General features: G+C 46.8%; 1 protein-coding gene across 1 annotated transcript in view; it reads right to left on the bottom strand.

Annotated features, from left to right (window-relative positions):
- Positions 1–21,416, bottom strand: part of OSGEP (O-sialoglycoprotein endopeptidase) — a 60,910-nt gene that overhangs the window by 32,701 nt on the left and 6,793 nt on the right. The window contains exons 4-6 of the mRNA XM_077297930.1: positions 14,808–14,983; positions 13,362–13,457; positions 11,615–11,664 (exon numbers count right to left, since the gene is read on the bottom strand). Coding sequence (XP_077154045.1) covers positions 11,615–11,664; positions 13,362–13,457; positions 14,808–14,983 — 322 coding nt within the window. The remainder of the gene's footprint in view (positions 1–11,614; positions 11,665–13,361; positions 13,458–14,807; positions 14,984–21,416) is intronic.

Genomic DNA, 21,416 nt, shown 5'->3' with positions numbered 1-21,416 from the left:
TGGAAATTGACAGGTTAAATCTCTGAGACAGCTTTTTGTAATATCGAAGAAATGTTACCACTAACTTGAAGTACAATATGTCACGAAAAAACAATCTCAGAATCAGCGGGATCCGATAAAGCGTTCCAGAGTTATAACCTCATAAAGTGACAGTGGTCAGAATTGTAAAAATTGGCTCGGTTATTAAGTACCAAATTGGCTCTGTCACTAAGGGGTTAAGTAGCTTTTCCCATGATTGCATACACCTGGCTATGAAGTTCAAAGCTCAATGAGGTTACAAAACCAAAAAAAGTGCTTTAGTAAGTCAGTAAAAAGTAGGTAGGAGTATTTAAAACAAGAAAATGATAAGGGTGCCCATACCTATGCACCTGTCAAATTTTGTTTGAATGCAGATTGCACATTTTCTGTTAGTACAATAAACCTCATTTCAAGGCAGAAACATTAATATGTCCAACAGTTATTAGATATATGAAACTGAAACAGCTGTTGCAAAATAAACAATTTTTATAAAACAATAAGCTTAAGATTAATAGGGGTACCCAAACTTTTTCATATGACTGTATATATATATCATATAATTGTCTAAGGGTCACTTCCGTCTGTCTGTCACGGATATTCATTGGTCGCGGTCTCTGTCTGTCATGGAATACAAGTCGCTGATTGGTCGTGGCAAAACGCCCACGACTATTGCCACGACCAATCAGCGACGCGCACAGTCCGGAAGAAAATGGCCGCTCCTTACTCCCCGCACTCTCTGCCGGGCTGCGCGATATACTACGAGGGCTGTGAAAATGAAGTTAATAACAATAATCATTAAAAATCTGAATAATACTAATAATACATTTTATACACAGTGTAAAATCAAAAACAAACTGGATTCAGTAAGATGTGCGTTTTTTTATTCATTCCAACATCTAAACAAATTTCATAACGAAATATAAATTGGTAGGGGGCGGGATTGTGTGTGGTAATGTGGTGGGGGGCAGGATTGTGTGTGGTAATGTGGGGGGGCTGGATTGTGTGTGGTGATGGGGTGGGGGGCGGGATTGTGTGTGGTAATTTGGTGGGGGGCGGGATTGTGTATGGTAATGTGGTGGGGGGCGGGATTGTGTGTGGTAACGTGGTGGGGGGCGGGATTGTGTGTGGTAATGTGGTGGGGGGCGGGATTGTGTGTGGTAATGTGGTGGGGGGCGGGATTGTGTGTGGTGATGTGGTGGGATGGGCGGGATTGTGTGTGGTAATGTGGTGGGATGGGCGGGATTGTGTGCGGTAATGTGGTGGGATGGGCGGGATTGTGTGCGGTAATGTGGTGGGGGGCGGGATTGTGTGCGGTAATGTGGTGGGGGGCGGGATTGTGTGCGGTAATGTGGTGGGGGGCGGGATTGTGTGCGGTAATGTGGGGGGCGGGATTGTGTGTGGTAATGTGGTGGGGGGGGCGGAATTGTGTGTGGTAATGTGGTGAGGGGCGGGATTATGTGTGGTAATGTGGTGAGGGGCGGGATTATGTGTGGTAATGTGGTGGGGGGCGGGATTGTGTGCGGTAATGTGGTGGGGGGCGGGATTGTGTGCGGTAATGTGGTGGGGGGCGGGATTGTGTGCGGTAATGTGGGGGGCGGGATTGTGTGTGGTAATGTGGTGGGGGGGCGGAATTGTGTGTGGTAATGTGGTGAGGGGCGGGATTATGTGTGGTAATGTGGTGAGGGGCGGGATTATGTGTGGTAATGTGGTGGGGGGCGGGATTGTGTGTGGTAATGTGGTGGGGGGCGGGATTGTGTGTGGTAATGTGGTGGGGGGCGGGATCAGGGCCGGCTCCAGGTTTTTGAGGGCCCCGGGCGAAAGAGTCTCAGTGGCCCCCCCCTTTAACACATACCACGATTCATGATGCCCAGATACAGCAGAGAAGTATAGCTATAGTACAATGACAGATTTCACTTCTTACATGAGTGATAGGTATTGAAAATTCTGCAGTGTATATACACAGGACAGGAGGAGTGGTACTGTGCAGTGTATATATACAGGGAAGAGGTACTGTGCAGTGTATATATACAGGGGAGTGGTACTTTGCAGTGTATATATACAGGGGAGAGGTACTGTACAGTGTATATATACAGGGGAGTGGTACTGTGCAGTGTTTATATACAGGGGAGTGGTACTGTGCAGTGTATATATACAGGGGAGAGGTACTGTGCGGTGTATATATACAGGCGAGTGGTACTGTGCGGTGTATATATACAGGGGAGTGGTACTGTGCAGTGTATATATACAGGGGAGAGGTACTGTGCGGTGTATATATACAGGACAGGAGTGGTACTTTGCAGTGTATATATACGGGGGAGTGGTACTGTGTAGTGTCTATATACAGGTCAGGAGTGGTCCTTTGCAGTATATATACAGGTCCTTCTCAAAAAATTAGCATATAGTGTTAAATTTCATTATTTACCATAATGTAATGATTACAATTAAACTTTCATATACTATAGATTCATTATCCACCAACTGAAATTTGTCAGGTCTTTTATTGTTTTAATACTGATGATTTTGGCATACAACTCCTGATAACCCAAAAAACCTGTCTCAATAAATTAGCATATCAAGAAAAGGTTCTCTAAATGACCTATTACCCTAATCTTCTGAATCAACTAATTAACTCTAAACACATGCAAAAGATACCTGAGGCTTTTAAAAACTCCCTGCCTGGTTCATTACTCAAAACCCCCATCATGGGTAAGACTAGCGACCTGACAGATGTCAAGAAGGCCATCATTGACACCCTCAAGCAAGAGGGTAAGACCCAGAAAGAAATTTCTCAACAAATAGGCTGTTCCCAGAGTGCTGTATCAAGGCACCTCAATGGTAAGTCTGTTGGAAGGAAACAATGTGGCAGAAAACACTGTACAACGAGAAGAGGTGACCGGAACCTGAGGAAGCAGTGGACTGAGTCTGGTGTGGAAACATCCAGAGCCACCGTGCACAGGCGTGTGCAGGAAATGGGCTACAGGTGCCGCATTCCCCAGGTAAAGCCACTTTTGAACCATAAACAGTGGCAGAAGTGCCTGACCTGGGCTACAGAGAAGCAGCACTGGACTGTTGCTAAGTGGTCCCAAGTACTTTTTTCTGATGAAAGCAAATTTTGCATGTCATTCGGAAATCAAGGTGCCAGAGCCTGGAGGAAGACTGGGGAGAAGGAAATGCCAAAATGCCTGAAGTCCAGTGTCAAGTACCCACAGTCAGTGATGGTGTGGGGTGCCATGTCAGCTGCTGGTGTTGGTCCACTGTGTTTCATCAAGGGCAGGGTCAATGCAGCTAGCTATCAGGAGATTTTGGAGCACTTCATGCTTCCCTCGGCTGAAATGCTTAATGGAGATGAAGATTTCATTTTTCAGCACGGCCTGGCACCTGCTCACAGTGCCAAAACCACTGGTAAATGGTTTACTGACCATGGTATTACTGTGCTCAATTGGCCTGCCAACTCTCCTGACCTGAACCCCATAGAGAATCTGTGGGATATTGTGAAGAGAAAGTTGAGAGACGCAAGACCCAACACTCTGGATGAGCTTAAGGCCGCTATTGAAGCATCCTGGGCCTCCATAACCTCTCAGCAGTGTCACAGGCTGATTGCCTCCATGCCACGCCGCATTGAAGCAGTCATTTCTGCCAAAGGATTCCCGACCAAGTATTGAGTGCATAACTGAACATTATTATTTGATGTTTTTTTTGTTTGGTATTAAAAAACACTTTTATTTGATTGGTCGGGTGAAATATGCTAATTTATTGAGACAGGTTTTTTTGGTTATCAGGAGTTGTATGCCAAAATCATCAGTATTAAAACAATAAAAGACCTGACAAATTTCAGTTGGTGGATAATGAATCTATAGTATATGAAAGTTTAATTGTAATCATTACATTATGGTAAATAATGAAATGTAACACTATATGCTAATTTTTTGAGAAGGACCTGTATACAGGGGAGAGGTACTGCACAGTGTATATATACAAGGGAGTGGTACTTTGCAGTGTATATATACAGGGGAGAGGTACTGTGCAGTGTATATCTACAGGGGAGAGGTACTGTGCAGTGTATATATACAGGTGAGTGGTACTGTGCAGTGTATATATACAGGGGAGTGGTACTGTGCAGTGTATATATACAGGGGAGTGGTACTGTGCAGTGTATATATACAGGGGAGTGGTACTGTGCAGTGTATATATACAGGGGAGTGGTACTGTGCAGTGTATATATACAGGGGAGTGGTACTTTGCAGTGTATATATACAGGGGAGAGGTACTGTGCGGTGTATATATACAGGACAGGAGTGGTACTTTTCAGTGTATATATATGGGGGAGAGGTACTGCGCAGTGTATATATACAGGGGAGTGGTACTGTGCAGTGTATATATACAGGTCAGGAGTGGTACTTTGCAGTGTATATATACAGGGGAGTGGTACTGTGCAGTTTATATATATATATATATATATATATATATATATATATATATATATATACACAGGACAGCAGTGGTACTTTGCAGTGTATATATACAGGGAAGTGGTACTGCGCAGTGTGTATATACAGGGGAGAGGTACTGTGCAGTGTATATATACAGGGGAGAGGTACTGTGCAGTGTATATACACAGGGGAGAGGTACTGTGAAGTGTATATACTTCAACAGCCGCCCAGCCCAGGCCCCCAGCACCTGTCCTCCTGTATATATATTATATACACTGTATCTATACAGGCTGTGCTGGGGGCCTGTGCTGGGCGGCTGCTGAAGTATATAATAAATATAAATATAATAATATATATATATATATATATATATATATATAATATAATATAATCAGCTGCAGCCGCCCAGCCCATGGCCGCCCCAGGTCACCCAGACTGTCACTCAGGCGCCGGTAGGAGCTCCTCCGGGAATCAGCCTGATAAGTTTATAAGTGCAGCAGGGGGCAGGAGAGCAGAGCAGGAGAACGTGCTCTCTCCGCCCACAATGTCACGCTGGCTGTGTTCTTAACCCCTATGTGCCTGGCCCTGCACTGACTTAGAAGATGCTTGTGCCAGCGCAAATTGAGAGGCGGCCAGATGGATCTATGACAGCGTGAGTGGGCCCCCCTGTCTCGCCAGGGCCCCCGCACTTGCCCGGGTGCTGACGCCGGCCCTGGGCGCGATTGTGTGTGGTAATGTGGTGGGGGGCGGGATTGTGTGTGGTAATGTGGTGGGGGGCGGGATTGTGAGTGGTAATGTGGTGGGGGGCGGGATTGTGTGTGGTAATGTGGTGGGGGCGGAATTGTTTGTGGTAATGTGGGGGGGGCGAGATTGTTTGTGGTAATGTGGGGGGGGGGCGGGATTGTTTGTGGTAATGTGGGGGGGCGGGATTGTGTGTGGTAATGTGGAGGTGGGATTATGCTTGGTAATGTGGTGGGGGGTGGGATTATGTGTGGTAATGTGGGGGGCGGGATTGTGTGTGGTAATGTGGTGGGGGTGGGATTATGTGTGGTAATGTGGGGGGCGGGATTGTGTGTGGTAATGTGGTGGGGGTGGGATTATGTGTGGTAATGTGGGGGGCGGGATTGTGTGTGGTAATGTGGTGGGGGTGGGATTATGTGTGGTAATGTGGGGGGCGGGATTGTGTGTGGTAATGTGGTGGGGGTGGGATTATGTGTGGTAATGTGGTGGGGGGCGGGATTATGTGTGGTAATGTGGTGGGGGGGCGGGATTGTGTGTGGTAATGTGGTGGGGGGCGGGATTGTGTGTGGTAATGTGGTGGGGGGCGGGATTGTGTGTGGTGATGTGGTGGGGGTGGGATTATGTGTGGTAATGTGGTGGGGGGGCGGGATTGTGTGTGGTAATGTGGTGGGGGGCGGGATTGTGTGTGGTAATGTGGTGGGGGGCGGGATTGTGTGTGGTGATGTGGTGGGGGTGGGATTATGTGTGGTAATGTGGTGGGGGGAGGGATTGTGTGGTAATGAGGTGGGGGGCGGGATTGTTTGGTAATGTGGTGGGGGTGGGATTATGTGTGGTTATGTGGTGGGGGCGGAGCTACTGTGCAGGGGACGGGATTAGCGAGTAATCACGATGCTATATATACATATATATATATATATATATATATATATATATATATATATATATATAAAAAGAAAGGCCCACACAAAAAAGGTAAAGACTAAAGCATCTGAAACTACACGAACTATAAAACGAGTCTTGTAATAAAACAGAATTAAACATCTCCTCCTGTATAAAAAAGAAAGGGGAACAAAGCACTTCTAGCAAAATGAAGTTGGGAGTGGTGGGTGCCGGATACCCTGAATGTTCACTTCAACTAACGTAGCATTATTACGGTGTTACTGTCTTTGCCCACCCGGGGGGTTATTTAGGGAGTTTCTCCATATTACTGCTTCTCAGTGGAGCAACTTCCTCTGATCATCACTTTCTTGCCATTACATCTCTTAGCACTTTTACTTGTTCTGGGCTATCTTGGTCTTATAGTGCCCTCTTGTGGCTACAGGTTTCATTGCAAGGTTCCGATTAATAGTATTGTGTTTGGATGGTCTTGAGTGTGTCATATATGCAGTATATATAGTTTATCCTCAAATGACAGAGGAGGTTTGTTTTCAATTTGTGATTTTTTTTTTTAAATTAGATATTTTTATTAAACAGTAAGGGTAATACATGGATATTGCGTTACTGTAAACAGTACACATATGTATTTTACTTTTTAAGAAACTTTTTAAACCCCATACCAAACTCCCACCTCCCCTCCCCCCCAACCTTTAGAGACCTGACAAAAACCGCCCCAGTTTGCTACATCATACATAGATAAACAAGAAAAGGAAGATGACTTATCGATAATGCTCTCAAGAGGGCAAAAGACCCAAGAACAGGAACAGAGTCACTTAAATCACGTTGACTCGAGCCAAGGATTCCACAACCTGCTAAAGAGGTCCATCTTGTTTCTCTTAAGGTAGATACTCCTCTCCAAAGCGATAATATGATTGGATTTGTCCCAATTGATTCTTAGGCCCGAATAACTCCCAAATTCCTCAATGATGGCCTCCGCCCGAACCAGGGTCCCCTCAGAGTCCTCCAAGAAGAGCAAAATATCATCAGTGTATAACGCTACTTTTTCTTCTGAGTTTCCGTACATAAAACCTCTCACCTCCCGGGGTCCTCTAATTTTTGCAGCAAGGGGCTCCACCGCCAAGGCGAAAAGCAGCGGGGACAAAGTCTAGTGCCCCTAGACAAAGAAAAGGTCTCAGAAAAAGTATTATTCACTCTAATTTTGGCCACTGGAGAGGAGTACAACAGCCGTACCCATGAAATGAATTTAGATCCAAACCCCAATCGTTCCAGCACCGACCACAGGTAGCTCCACTCCACGGAATCAAAAGCCTTGTGGGCGTCCAAAGAAACCACAACCCATTTGCCGACATTGTCGGAAGGAATTTGCAAATTTAAAAACAACCTTCTCAGGTTGAGTGCCGTTGATTTGTTGGGCATAAAGCCTGATTGATCAGGGTGAACCAGTTTGTCAATCACCCTAGTCAACCTATTTGCCAAGGCTTTTGCCAAAATCTTTGTCGGCCGTCAGCAGTGAGATTGGTCTATAAGATTCTGGTAGCTGTAGGTCCTTGTCGGCTTTAGGAATAACCACCACAATAGCCTCTCTCATTGACAAAGGTAGCTCCCCTCTTTCCAAGGAACTATTGTACACCCCTGCCAGTTTGGCCAACAGAGTTTCTTTCAAAATCTTATAGATCTCAGCTGGAATACCGTCCGCCCCCGGACCCTTACCCCCAGCAACGCCCGCTAAAGCAGCCCCCAGTTCTTCCTCCCCAATCGGCTCCTCCAACGACTCACATTCCTCTCTACTCAACCTAGGCAGATCAATCCCCTCCAAGTACCTGGTCATATCCTCAGACCCCCTCCCCACACTAGAAGTATATAACTTACCATAGAATTTTCTAAACACTTCCAGAATTTGCTCCCCCCGAGTAACCAGCGTCCCGTCCTCCGTTTTTATGGAGTAGACATGCGAGGAACCTCTCTGTGCAGACGCCACTACAGAAAGTAAATGCCCCACCTTTTCCCCTTCTGAATAGAAAGTTTCTTTTTGAAAAGCCCGCGACCTCTCCGCTTTTCTCAAATATAACTGGTTAACCTCCTGCTGAGCTACCCTCATACGGCTCTGAGACTCCTTAGTGCGGTGGGCCCCCAGTGCCGCCTCAGCTGCCTTCAGTTCTTCCAAGACAGCTTGATCCTGTACTCTAGTCCTTGTCTTATGTCTTGAGAGGTCCCGAAACAAAATTCCCCTTAAATACGCCTTCATAGTGTCCCATACTACATGGCATTCTGCACTACCTTCATTGATCTTAAAAAACTTCTCTATCTCTGCCCCCACCCTTTCCATATCCAAAAGTTGTAGCCAGGAGGGGTGAACTTTCCAACCCATCCTCCCCGATCCAACCTGACCTGACAACTTCAGAGAGACCTGAACTGGGCTATGATCTGATAAAATCCTAGGACTATATTACACCCCACTTAACAGTTCGTTCATCCCATCATTACCCAAGGCGACATCAATTCGTGACATAGAGCCATACGTAGTCGAGTAGCAGGAGTAAGAATATGTATTAACATTGCAAACCCGCCATAAGTCAATCCAACCTATTTCTCTAAGATAGTTTCCAAAAGGAGTGTCATTGCCATCTCTGCGCAGCGAAGCGTGATTACTCTTGTCCCAGTGGTCATCGGCTATATTGTTCACATCTCCCACTACTAGAAGAGGAACCCCATCCCATCCTCTCATAGACTCCAATATGTCCTGAATTTTCTTACCAGAGTATGGCGGGGGTATATATAATGAAACAATGCAAATCAAACGATTAAAGATTTTACACACTAAAAAAACATATTGACCATCCTTATCAATTTTAACCTCAATTTCCTCAAATGGAGTATTTGTATGGATTAAAACTGACACCCCCCTTGCATAATTAGAGAACGTCGAGTGATACGCCTTGCACACCCATCGCTTCTGTAACATATCAACTTTTTCTTCCACTAAATGGGTTTCTTGCAGGCAAATCACCGAGGGCCTCTGTTTCAGTAGGTACTGAAATATTGCCGCCCGTTTAGTAGCGTCTGCTAACCCCCTGACATTCCAACTTATAATATTAACATCCCCTCCCATTTCCTTAAAGAAAGATAAAAAGTGAGAACAGTCTCCCCCAGGTCTCCACCGATACCCGCCTCCCCCCCCCCCACAACCAATCCAACCTCCCCCATCTGAAACACAACAAAATTCAGATAAAACAAACTTTCTTTCTCTATGTGAGAACTGAGAGCGCTTGATACAACCTAGAACTATGCCCTTTACCATCTCTCCCCCTCCTACCGCAACCAATATGAACTATTCATTGCGCCGCCGAACACAATACTTTAACTTTTGGGTGCATTCTGTCAGAAAACACAAAGCACGTTCAAAGACCAAAAAGAGGCAGAACCAGTGGAATTACGAATCCTCAGTATCAAACTCATTGGTTCCGATCCGTGCCAATTTTCTTGGCATTAATATCCAGCCAATGCGTAGCCTCCTCCGGACTTTGGAAAAAATGAGCACGATCCAACGCCACCACCCTGAGCTTAGCCGGGTAAAGCATCGAATATTTTAGGTCCAGTTCTCGGAGCCTTCGCTTGACTTCACCAAACTTCATTCTGAGTTTTTGCACCGATGCCGAATAGTTCGGATAAATGGAGATCCGATTTCCATTTATGCTCAGGCCGTCACTGATCCTGGCCTTCCTTAATAGGGTTTCCCGATCCCGGTAGTCCAAAATTTTTGCCAGTAGAGCTCGAGGGGCAGAGCCGGGTGGCAGGGGCCGAGTGGGGACTCTATGAGCCCTCTCCACCGAGAAGTGATTAGTAAGGTCGTCGCCTCCCACCGAGTTTTTAAGCCATGCCTCAATATATTCCGTGGGATTATTCCCCTCCACCTTCTCCGGCACCCCAATTATTCTTAAATTATTCCTTCGGGAACGGTTTTCCAAGTCGTCTGTTTTAAATTCCAATTCTGCAATACGTTGAATGTATTTCTTTTCTCTTTTTAACAGTTCGTTTGTCTGATCCTCCACACTGCCCACACGTTCCTCCACCACCTCCACTCTTTTCTCCACCTTACGCATAGCAGAATTAAGGGACTTCATTTCAACTTTTAAATCATCCACCCTTATGTTCAGCGCAGCCAGGGCAGATTTGCAGTGTATAACAACAGCGAAAATGTCCTGCAGTGTTGGTTCCCCCATGTTTAATTGCTGCACACCATCAGAATCATTAGCCTGCACTGGGCTAGCAGCAGGCGTCACGTTGTCAGCACTGTGCACTTCCTGCATCCTCCCTGGGGAACGCTGCTCCTCCACCTCACTGAGAATGTCTTCCTCTCCTCTCCCTCTGCGGGGTTTCCTTCTCTCCAAGCCCATCAGGATCCAGCAGCAGGGCACCCCCCTTCTCCGTGCGGGCAAACCGCTCCAGCCGGGCGATTACCTCCAGCCTCCGGCGGTATGAAGCGCTGGCTCTGGCCGCCTCCTCCTCTGCCACGGCGCCATCTTGGATTTTCGCGCCTGCTGCAGTCGCCGACTGTTTTCGGCGTGGCATCACCGCTCCTCACCGCTCGTTACCTCCGGTGCTTTCCTCCGTACGCAGGGGTCCTGCGGTGCCTCTCTGCCCAGTTTCGGCGTTCGACGGCGCTTTCAAGGGTGAGTAGTAGGAGCGGTGCGGGGAGAGAGACCCATCGCTCGCTAGGCCACGCCCCCTTCAATTTGTGATTTAATAAAGTACCGTATTTTCTGGCGTATAAGACGACTTTTTAACCCCTAAAAATTGTCCCAAAAGTCGGGGGTTGTCTTATACGCCAGGTACGGCATGTGCAGGGAGCGATCCTGGATGTTCCCAGGGTCTGAAGGAGAGGAAACTCTCCTTCAGGCCCTGGGATCCATATTCATGTAAAAAATAAAGAATACAAATAAAAAATATGTATATACTCACCCCTCCGAGAAGCCTGGCTGTCACCGCTGCAAGCGTCTGCCTCCGTTCCTAAGAATTGCAGAGCATGAAGGACCTTCGATGACGTCACGGTCAGGTGACCGGTCACATGAGCGGTCACGGACCAATCACAGGACTGCGACGTCATCGAGGGTCCTTCATGCTCTGCAATTCTTAGGAACGGAGGCAGACGCTTGCAGCAGTGACAGCCAGGCTTCTCGGAGGGGTGAGTATATACATATTTTTTATTTTTATTCTTTATTTTTAACATGAATATGGATCCCAGGGCCTGAAGGAGAGTCTCCTCTCCTTCAAACCCTGGGAACCACACGCCGTATAAGATGACTGGGTGTATAAGATGACCCCCGTCTTATACAGCGGGCATATCCCAAATTCCATATTTTATATGGAAAAGTTGGGGGTCGTCTTATACGCCCAGTCGTCTTATACACCAGAAAATACGGGTACTTTTTTTTTAATACATTGGTTATTTATCTTAAATTTTTTTTCATGTGCCCTGATATGTTACTATAGTAAAACACTATTGACAGTGAACAGCACTTCATACTCACTTCTTAGCCATTTGTTCAATGTTATAGCCAGGGCTGGGGTCATTCGAGATCTTGGACAAACCAGAAGTATGAAACAAAATTAGTATAATTGCAAACAAATAATTTTATTTGACCATTAGTTAAAAAAAGTGCATTTTTATAGGTATAATAATTCTTCATTGTAAAAATCACAAATTCAGTTTTTTGTCATTATATATAAATTTCTAAATACCTTAGCATATCACACTCCTTTTCACTAGGGAGGTAATCGCTATAGTACATTAAAATGATCACCATCTTCTTGCACTAAAATAATTCTGCCCTAGAATGCTAGTACAGGTGCTTGTGACCATGTGAAGTAGGAAGCTTTGCTACCCTTCATGTGAAGGAAGATTTTGCTCCCTTTGGAATTTTGAAACAGAAGCAGGTGCTCTCACAAGATTGTCCACCCTGCCTTTCTGTTCCAATTCTGGAGAAACCAGTGGTGCTAAGAAGAGGCTGCTCATTCTGCTGTCCACCCTGTATATGTAATCTAATACTGGAGATAACAGGGGTGCTCAGGTAAGAGGCTGCTCACTCTGCTGTCCACCCTGTCTTTCTGATCTAATACTGGAGATTCCAGTGATGCTGAGGTAAGAAGAGGCTACTCACACTGCTGCCCACCCAGCTTTCTGATCTAATACTACAAATATCAAGAGGGCTGAAGTGAGAAGCTGCTTACACATATCAGAAGTGCTGAAATAAGCAGCTGCTCACACTGCTGTCCACACAGTCTTTCTAAATGCTGTGTGGCTGCTCTTATCTGGAGATAGCTTGCAGTACCTAGTGTAAAGGTACCGTCACATTTAGCGACGCTGCAGCGATCTAGACAACGATGCCGATCGCTGCAGCGTCGCTGTTTCGTCGTTGTGTGGTCGCTGGAGAGCTGTCACACAGACAGCTCTCCAGCGACCAACGATGCCGGTCCCCGGGTAACCAGGGTAAACATCAGGTTACTAAGCGCAGTCTGATGTTTACTCTGGTTACCAGTGCTAATGTAAAAAAAAAACAAACACTACATACTTACATTCCGGTGTCTGTCCCCCGGCGCTGTGCTTTCCTGCACTGACTGAGCGCCGGCTGGAAAGCAGAGCGGTGACGTCACCGTTGTAATCTGCTTTACGGCTGGCCGGCGCTGACAGTGCAGGAAAGCACAGCGCCGGGGGACAGACACCGGAATGTAAGTATGTAGTGTTTGGTTTTTTTACATTTACACAGGTAACCAGGGTAAACATCGGGTTACTAAGCGCGGCCCTGCGCTTAGTAACCCGATGTTTACCCTGGTTACCAGTGAAGACATTGCTGAATCGGCGTCACACACACCGATTCAGCGATGTCTGCGGGAGTCCAGCGATGAAATAAAGTTCTGGACTTTATGCTCCGACCAACGATGGCACAGCAGGATCCTGATCGCTGCTGCGTGTCAAACTCAACGATATCGCTAGCCAAGACGCTGCAACGTCACAGATCGCTAGCGATATCGTTCAGTGTGAAGGTACCTTAAATTAACTCCATGTCACAGCAGAGGTGCTTCCAACTGTATGTACTCACAGGCACCTTGTCCTACTAACATTCCAGGAAGGGTTACTGTGCATGTAATGACATTTCAGCCATTTTAACTTTCTATTACCTAGACAAGTTGAGGGTGTTTAGAATAATACAATCTTCTTTCTTTCAGTAATATGTTTTATATGACAAGGTTTGATTAGAAAAGTAAAGAATCTCATACCTTCAGAACCCTGGCAAAACGGTCTAGACAGTTTCCTACAGCAATATCTATTGTCTCCCCAAATATCCGGTAGCGGCGCTCAGAATATGCAATTACCTATGCATTAGAAGACAAAGACCGAGGTCTTACTTTATATTAAGAATTCCTATTCTTTAGTACAGTTTATTTACACACTAAATTATACAGTGAAATGCATGCCAGTTCTACTTGTGCTCTTTTATGACAAAAAGAAGTTAAAAGGTTCTCTGGTCTAAAGCTCCAAGTCTGAAGTCACTCTGTATGACTGCAGACTTGTGAATTCTCACAGCGAATGCATACACATAAGCCAGCCACATTCACCTGGACTGTTGTTGGCCTTGCTCAATACATTTGCATTGAATGAGGCCGTGCCCATCTACTTGGAACGTGGCCAGGAAGAAGCACATCGCATACTTGCAGTCACAGGACCGCCTGCTCCCCATGCTGGAGATTCCTCACAGGGCACATGATGTGAGGATTAAAAAATCTGCAGTCAAATAGAGTGACTGCAGACTTGTAGCTTAAGACCGGACAATGCCTTTACTAATGGATATAAAGAAGATTCAAGTTTCAGTCCTACTAAGCCCCCATAATGCTTCTCTGCCCTTAGTTTGGTTACAATTCTGTTTTATGAAAAAGACTGGCAGCTAGAACCATGCTGGCGAACATCAGACTGAAAGGGATTGTAAATGTTGAGCAATGTATGTGACACATCGTCAGATTTGGTGCTTTTCTAACAACAAAGAAAACTATTTTGTTTTTAGCCGCAAACCATGCAGCCTTTTGTGTTCCCCCAGTATAGACTATGTTCATTTTTTTGCTTCTGTTTTTGTGCACCCTGATAAAAGCTTATACATGCCTCTGAGATACATATATGTCTGATTGACTCCCACCATAAAATAAAGTATACCGTCATACAACACCTGAATGGAAGCTTTACTGGCACTCTTTTGGAATACGTCAGACCCATTAAACCGTACAGACACAATCTAGACACTTCCTAACATAAACCCCAAAAAGAGGAAAAAATGAGGAATGAACAAAGTCTAGCTGAAATAATAATTACATTTGGCCACATTTCTTTGTGTAAAGAATAGAACTTGTCACCAACTCCTGTCTATACACCTGGTTGTGACATCTTATGGCAGACTCAGACCTGTACGTATTACTTGTTGGAAGGCCCAGACGACCCAGGAGGTCCCTTCCATCTCTACCCTTCTATGATTCTATGAGGCCATTCATCTGAAACACCGCCATGCAATGCTACATAACAGATACTGCAGAGAAAAGGTCTGGCTTTCCTCGGCTAATCTAAAAGGGGTTATCTCTGATGATGAAACATGCACTTTCAATGTGCTTTAAGCTAATCTTTTTCTATTATGATGTTAGAGCATGTTTGGATGTGTATTGCTCCCTTTTAGGACTTACCTGTGTATTGCCACCACTGACATACAGCACAGTGGGATTTATGGCTCCTGTGATCAAACGCCCCATCTCAATGTGGCCAATGCAATGATTCACGCCAAGAAGTGGCTTCTTCCACAGCTGAGCAACTGTACGTGCAACTATGGCCACTGACAACAGAGGTGCTCCCATGCCAGGTCCTACATAGTGTAAGAAAATAAAGTTATTTTAGTAGGGCAGCACGGTGGCTCAGTGGTTAGCACAGCAGCGCTGGAGTCCTGGGTTCAAACCCCACCAAGGACAACATCTGCAAGGAGTTTGTATGTTCTCCCTGTGTTTGCGTGGGTTTCCTCTGGGTACTCTGGTTTCCTCCCACTCTCTAAGACATACTGATAGGGAATTTAGATTGTGAGCCCCAACGGGGTCAGCGATGATAATGTGTGCAAACTGTAAAGCGCTGCGGAATATGTTAGCGCTATATAAAAATAAAGATTATTATTAATGGATGTCTTGGGTCTCATTATAAAGTTATTAATGAGCCTCCTATCCAACCACCAATTAGGTGACAAGCCTCAATATCACGATGACCTGAAACAAAAAAAGGGGTTTGGTACTGTGTTAGCCAGATGAAAGCATAATGCTCTCATTGTGAAAAACAAGATAATCTTGTAGTTATGATACCTTTTAATGGCTAACAAAACTAATATAAATGATGTTACAAAGCAAGCTTTCGGAACTTCTGGAAGGGACTGGGGTGAGGACAGCACGGTGGCTCAGTGGACAACATCTGCATGGAGTTTGTATGTTCTCCCCGTGTTTCCTCCGGGTTCTACAGTTTCCTCCCAAATTCCACATTCCAAACACATACTGATAGGGAATGTAGATTGTGAGCCCCATCGGGGACAGTGATGATAATGTGTGCAAACTGTAAAGCGCTGCAGAATATGTTAGCGCTATACAAAAATAAAGATTATTATGACAGCTGATTGTGGGGGTGCTGATCATCAATATTAAAAAATATAGTTCTTACCGATAACGGTATTTCTCTGAGCCCATGACGGCACCATGGAGAGAGGGGATCCGCCCACCAAGGACAGGAAACCTACAGATAAAAAGGCGGTACCACTCTCCCGCATCAGTTGTTTACTAGAGAACGATGGGAGACTATGGAACAGCTTATTAGTTTCAACATTACTTTATATTAACTTAATTGAGATACCACGTGGCCTATCAAAACTATCAAAAAATAAACTATGGCACTATATTAACGTGCACACCCATAAGTGAAGGGAGGGAATGTACGGGTGCCGTCATGGGCTCAGAGAAATACCGTTATCGGTAAGAACTATATTTTTCTCTGTAGCCCATGACGGCACCACGGAGAGATTTCATAGATTGTACATTCAGGGAGGGACCACCGCTTCCAGAACCCTTTTACCGAAAGTAAGGTCCGAAGAGGAAATAAGGTCCAATCTATAGTGTCTATAGAATGTGGAAGGTGATGACCAAGTAGCGGCTCTACATATCTGATCGATAGAGGTTCCGGCCTTCTCCGCCCAAGAAGCCGCCACTGCCCTCGTTGAGTGAGCCTTGACTTCCCCTGGAACAGACACTCCACTTGACGAATATGACAAGCTGATAGCGTCCGTGACCCATCTTGCCAAAGTGGATTTGGAGGCTTTTTTCCCCTTTCGGGGACCCTGAAAGCATACAAAAAGAGAGGCATCCTCCCTACTCTCTCTAGTGGCTTCTAAATATTGTATGAGACATCTCCTTACATCTAGCGTATGTAATGCTTCCTCCTCTTTATTTTTAGGGTTAGGACAGAAGGAGGGAAGAGAGATCTCTTGAGTTCTATGGAACCGGGAAGCCACTTTCGGGAGGTATGCAGGATCTATCTTGAGAATAACTCTATCCTCTAAAACCTGAGTGTATGGAGGGTTAGCAGATAAAGCTTGTATGTCGCTAATCCTACGAGCGGATGTGAGGGCAACCAGCAGGGAAGTTTTGAGGGATAGGATTTTTAACGGGACCTCCTCCAAGGGTTCGAAGGGAGGTTTAGTCAGGGCTCTAAGGACCAAATTTAAATCCCATTGAGGGGAGGTTTTAATTGGAATTGGCCTTGATCTGCTTGCTGCCCTGATAAACCTTGAAACCCACCGATTCCCTGCCAGATCGTAATTAAACAGAGCTCCCAACGCTGCCACATGGACTTTCAGGGTACTCGTGGCTAAACCGATCTCCAACCCCTTTTGTAAAAATTCTAATACAGTTTTAAGGGGAACCTTTTCTCCTACTTTGGAACCTGATGATGATAGGAATTTCTTCCATTTCTTCCCATATTGTTTTGTCGTGACCGGTTTCCTACTTTGTAAGAGAGTGGATACTAATGCTGGTGAAAATCCTCTATCCTCTAGTAGCTTCCTCTCAAATGCCAGGCCGTCAAGTGCAAGTTCATAACTTGTGGATGGTTGATCGGCCCTTGGGAGAGCAAGCCTGGGAGGTCTGGGAGTACCCACGGGTCGGATATCGACATTCTCCTCATCCAAGAGAACCAAGGTCTCTTCGGCCAGAACAAGGCTATCAAGATTACATGAGCCCCGTCCTCCCGAATCTTCCTCAGCACTGCCGGAATCAGGGCAAATGGGGGAAATGCGTAAGCTAGATGATGCCGCCATGGAATCAGAAACGCATCCAGGGCTACCGGGTTCCCTTGAGGATTTATGGAGCAAAAGGAGGTTACTTTTTTGTTTGTGTTGTTGGCAAAGAGATCTATGTTGGGAACCCCCCATTTTTTTGTAATCTGGGTAAATACCGTCTGATTTAGCTCCCATTCCCCTTGCTTTAAACTGGAGCGGCTTAGAAAGTCCGCTTTGAAGTTGTCCACCCCCCTTATGTGTAGACTTGTCAGGGATAAAAGGTTGCTCTCGGCTATCTGAAAAATTTCGTTGGTTACCTCCATCAGTTTTTTGGAGCGAGTCCCCCCCTGGTGATTCAGGTATGCTACTACCACCCTGTTGTCCGACATGACTCTGACATGGTGGGAGTGAAGGGCCCCCAAGAATTCCTGGAGGGAGAACCTGACCGCAAGGAGCTCTTTCATATTGGAGGATTCCTCCCGCAGTGATGTTGGCCAGGTGTTTTGAGCTACTAGGTCGCCTAAATGAGCCCCCCAGCCACTGGGGCTTGCATCTGTCGTCAGTATCTTTGAGATTGGGATTACCCATGGGACTCCCTGGGAAAGATTCCTTAGTGATGCCCACCAGGTTAGTGACTGAGTTGTTTTTGGAGATAATCTCAACCGACTTTCTAAATGCCCTCCCAGAGAGATCTCTTCTGATAAAATCTGCCATTGAAGGTGTCTCGAATGGAGCTGCGCCCATTGGACCGCCGGTATGCACGAAGTCATGGATCCTAAGAGGGACATAGCCTGGCGTAGTGTTATAGAAGGGAGAGCTTGTATTTTGACCACTCGTCTTATCATCCTCTGTATTTTTTCCTCTGGAAGACGGCATTCTTCCTTTATAGAGTCCAGTATTAGACCCAGATATTCTTGGACCTGGGAAGGTACCAGTCTGGACTTTTTTAAGTTTATCAGCCAACCCAGATCCTGTAGGGACCTTGTCACTGTATCCAGCTGATTGCTGCAGTGTTGGGGGGAGGAGCCTATTATCAAAAAATCGTCCAGGTATGGTACAATCAAGGTGTCTTGCTCTCTGAGATGAGCCATTACCTCCGAAATTATTTTTGTGAATATTCTCGGGGCTATTGCCAGTCCGAACGGTAGGGCTGAGAATTGAAAGTGGCGTAATGTCCCCCTGATATGAACTGCTATCCTGAGAAACCTCTGGTGATCTATGTGGATGGGGACGTGATAATAGGCATCCTTCAGGTCCAGGACTACCATAAAACACCGAGGAAAAAGCATTTTTATAGAGGATTTTATCGTCTCCATCTTGAATGGTTGAATCTCTAGGTATTTGTTTAGGCTCTTCAGGTTTATGATAGTCCTGTAAGACCCATCTGGTTTTTTTCTCAGGAATAGAGGGGAATAATAACCTTGTTCTCTTTCTTGTGGAGGGACTTCTAGAAGAACCCCCTTGTCCACTAGTCCTAGGACCTCGTTCTCTAATGCCCATTGTTCTTCCGCTGAAGACCTTGGAGAGGTTATTGAAAAGAAGGGACGAGGAGTTCTCAGAAATGTTAGCTTTAGACCTGATTTTATTATGCCCAGGATCCATTGGCTGCATGTAATCTTTTCCCAGGCCGGGAGAAAGAGTGACAATCTCCCCCCCCACCCGGGGCCAACCTTCATTGAGAGGGTTTCTTGTTGTCGCCGGGGTTTTTATTAAACAGGTACCCTTTATTTGTTTTTCTTATCCTCCCATTTTCCCTGGTTTCTCCCTTGCTTTTTACGGAAAAACCTCTTGCTCCGAAAGGGCCGTTTGTAAGCGGGGAAACCCAGGGCAGGAAAAGATTTCTTTTTATCTCCTGCCTTCTCCAGGATGTCGTCCAGGGTGGGACCAAACAGAAATTCCCCTTCACAAGGAATAGTACATAATTTAGACTTCGTCTGTAAGTCCCCTGGCCAGCACTTAAGCCAGAGGGCGCGCCTTGCCGCGTTAGAGAAGACCGCTGACCTGGCAGCCAATCTAATAGAATCAGCAGAAGCATCTGCTAAAAACGCGGCCGCCCCTCTTAGTACCGGCAAGGTGTTCAGTATGGAGTCACGGGACGCCTTCCCCTTTAGCTGGCCCTCCAGTTGGTCTAACCAAATCATTAATGAACGGGACGTGCATGCGGCTGCGACTGCTGGCTTTAGACCTCCTCCAGATGCTTCCCAGGCACTTTTGAGAAAAGCATCTGCTTTTTTGTCCATAGGGTCTTTCAAGACCCCCATGTCCTCAAAAGGGAGGGCAAATTTTTTAGACGCTTTAGCAATGGCTACGTCTAGCTTGGGGGCTTTTTCCCAGAAGGAGCAAGATTCGTCTTCAAAGGGGTACTTCCTTTTTGGCGTCAATAACGCCTTTCTCAAGGGTTTCTTCCACTCCTTTTTGATTAGTGCGGAAACAGTTTCATTGAGTGGAAAAGCCCTCTTTTTCTTTTGCTCAAGACCTCCGAACATGATGTCCTGAACCGACCTTTTGGGGTGAGAGTCTACTAACCCCATAGTGCTCCTCACTGCTTTAATGAGGCCATCGGTGTCTTCTAAGGGGAAACAGCTGTGACCCCCAGAGGAAGAAGACGATGACGAAGAAGAGGAGGAGGAGGAGTCAGATGAATCTGAGTCCGCACTATCCTTGTCCGTATTAGACACCGGGGACGGAGACCTGTGTTTAGTCTTCCTCCGTTTTTTTCCCCTTTTCAGAGACTTAAAGGTGTCTTCTACCTGATTCTTAATCAGGGTTTTGAGGTCAGCTGCAAACCCGGGAAGCCCCTCGGATACTGTTTGCTGTATACATATACTACAGAGTCTTTTCTCCCAGGTATTTGGAAGATCTTCTTTACACAGGGCACAAATCCTATGCTTGGTTTTCCCTAAGCTCTTCTTTCCCTAGAGGAAAAGAGACAAATAATACCCTTACTGTCTCTAACTTTCACGAAGATCACTTACCACCTCCAGGACCCATAAATACCGGTTGAGGATGCTCCATGTCCGTCTTTTTCCCCGACGCCGTACTGGACTCCTTGCTATGTTGGGACCTTTGGCGTTCTTTACCGGTGGTGTCCTGGTGTCCTTTTTGCTGTCGCCGTTTTTGCTGCTGCTGCTGCTGCGGCGATGCTGATGGTGGTGGTGGTGACTCAGGTAAGGGTGATGCCATGTCACTCATTCTGATTGCAGGTATGGCCTCACGTAGGCTGCTGTCAATCGACTGATGATGCGGCTGACCGCCGCTCTGCTATGCTCTGGCCGCTGATGCTGCGCTCTGCGCCGGTGCCGTGCTCTGCACTAGTGCTGCGCTCTGCGCTGGTGTTGAGGCTTGTGCCGCTGCTTGTGCTGCGGTCTTTCGCCTCCTGATGACTGGAGCCAGGTCCATTTTATACCGCCGCGCTACCTGTGGCGCGCTTGCGCAATAGCTGCGGCCTCGTTCCCGGCGCCTGCACAGAAGCGCCCATCCGGCGCCTGCGCAGAAGCGCCCATCCGGCGCCTGCGCAGAAGTGCCCATCCGGCGCCTGCGCAGAAGCGCTCTGTCGGCGCCTGCGAGAAGCGCTCCCCCGCCGGCGCCTGCGCAGAAGCGAACCCCGCCGGCGGCTGCGCAGAAGCGCCCATCCGGCGCCTGCGCAGAAGCGCCCATCCGGCGACTGCGCAGAAGCGCTCGCAGAGCGCCGGCGCCCACGCCATTCGGCGCCGCAGGAGCTCCCGCGCACGCGCGGGCGGCCCAAGATGGCGCTGCCCATGGCGCACATGAAACGCTGCCTCTCCGGAGCTCCCGGTTTGCTCGCAGCCTGAATGCGCGGTCCCTGCACGCCTCCTGGCCATGCAGTGTGCAGACTGACGCTTGAAGGGGGGAGAGCCGCGCTACCTCTCCCGCAACCACAGAGGGACCCCCCTGGATGTTGCCGCTGCTGCATCTTACCTAGGGAGGTGACCGCGGACTCCATGTCACCTCCCCCGCACACCCTAAAGGCCCA

This window comes from Ranitomeya variabilis, chromosome 1 (assembly GCF_051348905.1).
Source record: "Ranitomeya variabilis isolate aRanVar5 chromosome 1, aRanVar5.hap1, whole genome shotgun sequence".
NCBI classification, from domain to species: domain Eukaryota; kingdom Metazoa; phylum Chordata; class Amphibia; order Anura; family Dendrobatidae; genus Ranitomeya; species Ranitomeya variabilis.
The sequence above is the reverse complement of the archived record's forward strand: the minus strand, read 5'-3'. Positions and strand labels throughout refer to the sequence as shown.